The sequence below is a fragment of the Rhincodon typus genome, chromosome 2, assembly GCF_021869965.1.
Source record: "Rhincodon typus isolate 14 chromosome 2, sRhiTyp1.1, whole genome shotgun sequence".
NCBI classification, from domain to species: Eukaryota; Metazoa; Chordata; class Chondrichthyes; order Orectolobiformes; family Rhincodontidae; genus Rhincodon; species Rhincodon typus.
In genome coordinates, this window is record NC_063333.1 from 59,803,763 (window position 1) to 59,812,621 (window position 8,859).

The window sequence follows — 8,859 nt, forward strand, 5'->3', positions numbered from 1 at the left end:
CGTTTTACCTTCAGATAGTCACTGACATATCACCCCCTCTCCCCCTAAATCTGCCCGGAAATCCGAATTTGGTACCGGACAAATGCCAGGCACTCCCCAGTCTGGACCCCAGCACCTTAACCCCTCCCCCAACTGTTTTTAATTGATCTGGGTTCATCACCATTTCTATTTAAATGTTGGGCACAAACAGGATGAACTCTCTGAATCAGGCTTATTTTGTCTAATTATTCAGAACGTAATGGAAACACCTCAGGCTCCGATTAAACCCTGAACGATTCTGCTCGCTGTAGAAAGCGGATGAGATTTTGAACTGGTGGGGGGTGGGGGTGAAATCGGGTTGCATCAGTAAGCTGAACCAGCTCGGTGTTTATTTTTAGCCGCCGCTGGTCACAGGGAAAAATAGAATTAAATAGCGGTTTATGCAAATCCATTGAAGATCCTCTCCCCTGGAACTGGATTGAATTTTCAGGACAAGGTGCGGGAAGCAAATACTAATTCAACGTTTGTTTTTTTTTAAATGCACAGAACAGCACACGTTCAACATCTTCAAGTAGTCTTGGCGGCGCAGAAGCCAACAGTGTTCGAGAACACAGCTCCATCCTGCGGCTTTGAGTTAAAGATAGGATTCAGATCCTGATATGACTTACGAAAGGAAACGCACCAGGTCCATTGGGCGGTCAGTGAACTCTCAGGATATTGTTTGAAAAACATCGTTAACAGTCGGGCAGGGTTTGAGGTGGTGTGTGTGTGTGTGTGTGTGTATTGGAGGGGGAGTGTGTAGGGGGATGGAGAGAGGCGAGCCGCCTTGGGTTTGGACGGACGTCGATTCCAAGCACGTTTCCACTAGATGCCTGTTGTTTTCTTTTAAAGTTCCCCTTGCAAACCCTCGCATTTCCTTATGCCAATCAGCAGCAGGCTTTCTCACTTTTACTTGGCGCCACCTTTTTTTCCTGATCGTCATGTTGAAAGTGGGAGCTGAGTGTCTGGCTCTGCTGTGGGTAGTTTTTTTTTGCCTGTGGTACCTTGGAAGCGAGCGGGACTGTACTGGGAGAGCTATGCAGAAGCAGCTCTGGCTTCTTACCTAGTGAGCTGCTTTCGGGTGTGAGACGTGAGTTGTTGCTTTGAGGGTTGGGGGGGGGGGGGGTCAATGCGCAGGCGTCATTAATCTGTCCCTGGTACAAGACTCTGGGTTAGGATGGGATCATTCTCTGCTCTCATCTCTCTGTCTCTCTCTGCACGTCTGGACCAGCCAATATAGGGGAACCCGCACAGCGCGCTGCAGCTCTCGCAACGTCCAGCGCCTGAGCTTTCACAGTCGCTAACTTCTAGTTGTGTTTTCTTCTGTCCTACCCTCTCCTCACCCCCGATCTCTGCCCCTCTCCCTCCCTCCTTCCTTCCGTCCCATCCGCCTCTGCCTCCTCAGTTGTCTCCGAAGCTCCTATCTCCAGCCCGGAGCTGCCGCCGAAGCTTAAGCACCCGGGGGAAGGCCAGCTCAGGGTCGGTTTTTGGATGGCAATGACATGGAGGAAATACCGTTTCGCAAAGTCAGGACAAGAAGGAGGAACTGTCCGTGCGCCCCGGGCTCGCCCCTCGACACCATCAGCTGCGAGGACGAGTTTGACTGTAAGGAACTAGAGTCCCTTTTCCAGAATTACAACCTGAAACTGGAGCAGACCGCTACCCTCAAAGCTCTAGCCATCCTCATCATCATGACGGCCACTCTGGCCATCGTGGAGTTACTGTCCGGCCCGCGGCTTACCATCTCCAAGGGCTCCCACCCGGTGCACTGTATCATCTTCGTGTCGCTGTTTATTGTCACCAACGTAAAGTACCTCCAAGTCACCCAACTACAGCAGATCGTCAAGCTCAGCTTGCTGTTCAGCTTCACCTTCTCCTTCCTGTGCTGCCCGTTCTCGCTCGGAGCCTACGGTTGGGAGACGCCGACCTCCCCGGAGAGCGGCATGTGGCAGCTGATGCTGGTCACTTTTGTCGCTTACTCGCTGCTGCCGGTGCGGACCTTGCTGGCCATTCTGTTCGGTCTGATCGTGGCTGTGTGTCACATCATAGTGACTGCCACCTCAGTGTCATCCAGCAATCAGCGGCTCTGGCGCACGGTAAGTCCCCTACCAAACAAAAAAAAAACCCTCACTGTCCTCTCAGCGCAAGGACGGCGGCTTTTTGTTGCTTTTCGTTTCAAAATAGAAGTCGGATTTTTTTTTAACAGAACCCCCCCCCCCCAAACGCGTTCTATTCTCAATATCCTCTGAACCATTTCCTAATTTATTCCCCCCCCACCCCCAGAAAACTATTTTCCATTTTCCAATTAAACCGAGCTACAGTTCCCAGGCCACGGGGCAACTTTCAAACTTTTGTGCTTTTTTTGCTCGTTTTGCTGCCGTTTTAGGGGGAGAGGTTTCACTGGAGTTGCGCTCGGTTTACGCACCTCCATCCAAACACAGAACTTTGGCCGTGATCTTAACCCCACTGCTCAGTGAGGCTAATGTGCGGGGCTCGCTTTACCAAACCGCCCCCCGGCTCTCATGAACATGCTGGGTCACGTAGAGATTACAGTTTTCTCCATCTTCAGCCCCCACCATTCGACCTCCCCTTTCCCCTGAATTTGGAAAACAAAAGGGTCTGAGAAGGTTTCAGTAAATACCGGCTCATTGTTGATTCTGTGCGGACCTTGGCGATAACTCTACACAGTACCCAGCGCACTGATCAGCCGTGAGAGCTGTAAACCCGTCCACAGAAAACAGGGTCGGCAATAAAACAGCTCAGATCGGGATTTACGGATCCCAGGCCCCGACCGCCTGGCCTTCACAATGCTTTTGTTCATCCGCCGATTGACTAGAGTCAAACCCGGCATTCACTTCGAAGTTTATGCTAGAAACGATCTCGATGCCTTATTCCAATTGTAAGTCACTGATTCAAGCATTGCTTCGATGCTTTTAGATAAACTTTAAAACCGTCTTCCCCTACCCTCCAAGCCCACAATTTTGCAACTTTGTTCAGGACATTGACAATTTGGCCAAAGGGGCTGGCACCTGGCAGATGAATTTCAACACAGAAATATGAGGTTATATATTTTGGTAGCAGAAATAATCAGAGACAAACGATACAACTTGGAGGGGAGCACAGGAACAGAGGGACCTCAGAAATCACGTGCATGATTCCCTGAAGGTGGCCAGGCAAGTTGAAACAGTTAAGAAAGCTTGTAGGATCCGTGGGTTTATAAATAAAGGTAAAAAAGTATTACGGCAAGAAGTGATGCTACACCTCTCCAAATCATTGGTCAGACCACTTTTGGAGTGTTGTGTTCAGTTCTGGGCACCGTGTTAAGAGATGGATGTTAAAAGTTCAAAGCAGGCATATTAGAATGATACCAGGAATGAGAGACTTAATAGATACAAGGAAAAATTAAAGATATTTGACTGTTTCTCCTTGGAGCATTTAAGATTAAGAGATGACCTAATTTGAGCTGTTCATAATTATGAACAATTTTGACAGGGTGAAGAAGTTTCCACTAGTTGGTATGTTAGTAACTAGGGGTGCCAATTTCAAGAATGTCGGCAAGAAAGCTAGGAGCGAAATGAAGAGAAACTCCTTTGCTCAAAGAGTGAAGGCATAGGAAGTTTCAAAAGAGAGCTTGAAGTATATTTGGAATTTAGAGGACAACGGAGACAGGGCTGGAAGATGGGACTAGCTTGCTGTTTAAGGAGCCGGTACAGTCACATTGGGTCAAATGGCCAACTTCTGTACAATTCTATGATAATTCACGGATAAATCAGTAAATTTTAGGGCTTGGATATCTTATGGCGATCACTGACTGGAAAAACTGTCGTTTTGGGACAAATAACAGTAAATGAGGGCAATTTTGGACTCCGGATGCGTTCAGATCAATAACAAAATTTGGCGGTGTCACCGGAAAACTGAGTAAAGTAAGAGCAAGGGAGTGTTTGTTTTGAAGAGAGCGCAGAATTGGATGGTTGGTGAATGAGAGAGAGTGTGTGTGTGTAAAATGATTAGCCTTGATTTATTTCACCAATTACAGTTACTTCGAAAAACTTCGGAGGAGTTGCCAGATTTACTCCACAATGTAACAGCACCTGAGAAAATACTCAGCTGGCTTTTTTTTGTGCGCATTATAATTTTATTGGTGCTAGCTGCCCATAGAGACAAAAAGACAAAGTGGAAAGTATAATTTGCAGTAAAGGCCAGTCCAGTGTTTGTTCACTTTCCACTGGCTTGCGATGAGAGCCATTCATGAATCTTCCGGCGGGTGGTTGAGTAAAGCACGTTCCCTTTCAGTGTCCCATTCACGCTGAAGTGCTGACTCTCCCACTGAAACTTCCGCTCAATGTGGACAGTGTGTGGCCAGGGGATTCTCGGTCCCGCAATGAAGTCAACGATACCATTCGTGTTTCCAACAACTTCCCAATATGTGTTCCTGCAATTCAGTTCGCTGGTATATTCAATCTATCTATGTCGACCACATAACTATTGCTTATCTGAATAATACCTGTTCCTTCACCATTGAATTTTCCAGTTTTGAGTTAATTTGTTCTCACAGACTTCCAAAAATCTCCAAAGAGCCCGCCGTGACACCAAACTCACCCAGCCCCGTTTGAATACAGGGAGAATGTCCGTCTTTTGTTTTTGACTGGTGTTAATCGATTGCTAGGGTCTCAGACGCGCCGACTGATGGCAACATGTTGTTTGTTTCCCTCGGTAGCTTGTGGCCAACGCAGTTCTGTTTGCCAGTGTGAATGTGTCCGGGGTGTTTGTCAGAATCCTCACGGAGAGAGCCCAGAGAAAAGCCTTTCTGCAGGCGAGGAACTGCATTGAGGAGCGACTTCGTCTGGAAGATGAAAACGAGAAACAGGTCAGTAGGGGAGGAAGTGTGAGAAGTCATAGGTTGCGCGGAAACGGAGGGACAAAAAGGAGAGATGTGGTTGAAGGATAGGGTGGGGCTGTGTATCATCATGTGACGGAAAGTCGACGGTTCTTCTCCCATGTGCTGTAAGTTTAACAGAAATGAAAATCTAACGTAACATTTATATGGAAATGGTAAAAATAAATGAAAAATCAGCATAATTTTTATTTGTTGAAACACAGGAAACAAACTGGTACGAAATTGAGAGATTGTGCAATATTTGTGATGTCTTGTGGGATTACTAGAATTGCAAACCAATTGGGCTGCAGTTGTTGCAAGCACCTCACATTACTACACCAGTGTTTACATTTACCTTTTTAATAGCCATGGTTTAGCTTAATCTGAAAAGGCTATTGAAACATTCAACATGCCATTTTTCAAAAACAAATTCCCACACCTTATTGTTTCCTATTTCGAGGATATTTTGATTTATCCAAGTGTTTTCTTTAATTTCTGACAACTGGTATCAGAACTGCAAAATACATCTACAACCTTAAAGGGCCAAAGTAAATAATAAAAGGAAAAACAGCTGTAAAAACCAGAAAACATAAATTAATCAAAGAAATTTTTGAGTATTCAATGGGCCTGCCCACCAGCATCTGTGCAGAGAAGATATGGCTTAAAGCCTTGAATTCCCTGACCTTTCTGTCCCAGGACTATCACAACTTTAGCAGAAGGGAATCAGTTTTTGCAACTCATTACATATCTGCTATAGGGTTGACTTGTCCATTCACAATACAAATGATATCTGACCTGCTAAATGTTTCCAGCATTTTTTGGTTTTGCAAAAGGTTTAGTATTTTGCTTGTCATTATTATATTAATTACAATCAATCAATTGTTTATTTATTCTGCATTAAGGGAAGACTTCAGGTTTCTGAAGCTATTTCCATTAAAACAAAGAAGATTAAATGAGCTCTTTTTGGTGTTCAAAATTATGATGATCTTTCAAACTGTAAAGAGAGAAAAATCTATTTATCTGGTTTGAAAATCAATGATGAGGTTTGAAAATTTAACATCTTCACGAGGAGAGCAAGGAGAAATTGCTTTATTAGGGAACAACTGCTTTTCAAAGATATTGACTTTGTTAGAGGTCATTGCACTTCTAAAAGAAAAATAGATAAATATTTAAAGCAGACAACAGTACAAGACTATGAAATTAGTTTGAGATTGTTTTTGACAAGAGCCAACATGCCACAATGGTAGTCTTATCCTTTAATGTCATTTTGCTGTGGTGTATGTCTTCAAGGATTATTATAAGAAGAATAATGTATTGACTTTTATGTCTTAACAGTCTTTTGATGGAAATTAAGTTGCTTCCTAATGAAGCAAAGCTTTCAGAATGACAGATTACAAAGTGGAGGTTCAGGTCCAAAGCCCAAAAATAACACTGGCCATACTCACAAAATGAAATGTCATATAGCTGTGCAGTTTCCCTTTTCAACTTAAGGGCATGTGGTTTGAATGAACAATCAAAATAATTGTTGACAAATATTAGAATGAAAGTTATAGCGTGGTAACAGCATATACATTGATCACAAACTAAAAGTATCATCATGCAGACATTTTTAAACAAATAAACCTGTGTCCTGTGTCAAAACATTCTGGATCATAATGGTCAGAAAACTAAAGGTAAAAGCCTGTGAAATTAGTAATTGTTTCCTCCTTAGCTCAGTGATACAGACCACATGACAAAACGTAGCAGTTTGGTATTATTAGTTACAGCACTTCTGACAATAAGATGCCTGTTTTGGGGAATGAATATCAATTTTGGCACAAACAGAAAACTTAAGTTCCCAGACCAGAAGGAATTAGTTCTCGAGTTGAATTCATAAAATTTGTTTGGCTCCAGGAGCCAATGAAAATATCAAATTAAAGTAACATTGGGTATGCTGGTAGCTATGTTGCATTAACCAAAGGGTCTTCATTCTCATTTTCTGTGCAAAGATGTCTTTGTTTATTCTGAACTGATTGATAATTGTTGAAGGTAGAAATGCTTTCCTGATTACAGTCAGAAAAAAAATCTTGTGCAGCACATTAAAATCGATCAGTTCAAAAAAATCTGTATAGTTGCAGACCTTTCAAAGGTGGCCAATTAACAACTGAAAATTGTGTAACTTAAGGGACTTCTAGGACACATGTTCTTTGGTATTATTTTGCTTGATGACAATAGAAGTATACCCACTTCAGTGAAATGCCAGTAAGATTGCTACTGCACCGTTCTTTGCAAAATGTTTAGTCATAAAACTGGCGCAATGTTTTAAACAACAGCGTGCATCATATAAAGGAGAATAGGTCCCTTCGTTATAAACACTTCATGCAGAGCCGCTTTGCTCTCCTGCCGAGCTACCAGTTCAATTTGTGAATTTTCCATGCAGTCTTGTGTTAATATATATGTAGCTGAGCATCCATGTTTGTTTTAATTTGCTTGTTGCAAATTTTACACCGTGCATAATCCCAAACTATTATATTTCCACAATTATGTATTCTCACCAATAATTTTTACTTTATCATGTATAATGAAGTTTAGATTAGCAGATACAGTGATGGTGCAAATTATTTCCATAATGGAAGTATGAGACTGGTGTGATATTTTACAAGTAAAATGTTTGTTTTACGAAATGTATGATTTACATGATTATGACCTTCAATTCCCAAAAGGAGCCAATTCATAAGAAAGACTTAGAAAAGCCATTAAAATTAATTTTAAAATGTGATTTCCTTCAGGGAAATCCTTTATTCACAGGATTATTTTTTCCTTCACTCATGTATGGCATGCTGGTGTTACTAGCAAAGCAAGTATTTGTTGCCCATCCCTCTTTACCCTTGAACAGAAATGCTCTTTAGACCATTTTAGGGGAAAGTATAGATTCAACTGTATTTTGTGCATCTGAAGTCACATGTGGTACAATCCGAGTAAGGACAGCAGATTTGCAATCTTAAAGGATATTTGTAAAACAGATAGTTTTCTACATAATTCTTATGATCATTAGGCTCACTTTTAACTTCAAATTTTAACTGAATTCATATTTCACTATCTGCAATAGTAGGATTTGAACCCACTCCCCAAAACATTACCTTCAGGCTCTGGATTGCAGGATTATTGTCCAATGACATTAGGAATACAACCATCACCTCCCTCTTTTGTAATTGTGCAAATTGTATGATATAACAGTGTACACAATACTTTTGGGAAATCAATGGAATAAAATTGCACTAATGCACATTAATTCACATGCAAATGAATAAATTATAGTCGACAAAATAGATACAAGTTCAGAAATTTCTTAAATCTGACACCTGAATATTTAATAAGTACTTTAAAATGTTCTAATAATTTTATAGCTACATATTAAGATTGTTGGTGATATGTAATTTATCACAGGAAAGACTTTTAATGAGCTTGCTGCCCAGAAATGTGGCGATGGAAATGAAAGAGGATTTTCTGAAGCCTCCAGAAAGGATATTTCACAAAATATACATCCAAAGGCATGACAATGTCAGGTAAATGAGTCTTCTTTTATATTTTGTCTTTCAGTGCTATTGCAACTGTTATTTATCTGTAGTTGATGTTCATGATTAATTACCTTGAGATACACAATTGCATGTTCTTGCCCTCATGCACCGTAGAAGTCCATAGGACATCACATGTAACCTTAATAACAGAACACTGTAAATTTATGCAAAGAAGTTAAGAATGAACAGACAAATGCTGCAATAAAAACAGAAAAATACTGGAGAAACTCAGCAGATCTGGCAGCATCTGCAGAGTGAGAAACAGAGTGAACATTTTGAGTCCCCTGTGACTCTTCTCAGAACTTAACTGTTCCAAAGCTAACAAAGTGTAGAGCTGGATGAACACAGCAGGCCAAGCAGCATCAGAGGAGCAGGAAAGTTGACGTTCCGGGCCTAGACCCTTCTTCA

General features: G+C 41.9%; 1 protein-coding gene across 1 annotated transcript in view; it reads left to right on the forward strand.

Moving 5' to 3' along the window:
* The first annotated feature begins 1,003 nt into the window (after nt 1–1,003).
* Nucleotides 1,004–8,859, forward strand: part of adcy1a (adenylate cyclase 1a) — a 295,596-nt gene continuing 287,740 nt past the window's right edge. Inside the window, exons 1-4 of the mRNA XM_048608131.1 lie at nt 1,004–1,108; nt 1,424–2,114; nt 4,736–4,885; nt 8,321–8,439. Of these exons, the coding sequence (XP_048464088.1) occupies nt 1,521–2,114; nt 4,736–4,885; nt 8,321–8,439 (863 nt within the window). The 5' untranslated portion in view covers nt 1,004–1,108; nt 1,424–1,520. The remainder of the gene's footprint in view (nt 1,109–1,423; nt 2,115–4,735; nt 4,886–8,320; nt 8,440–8,859) is intronic.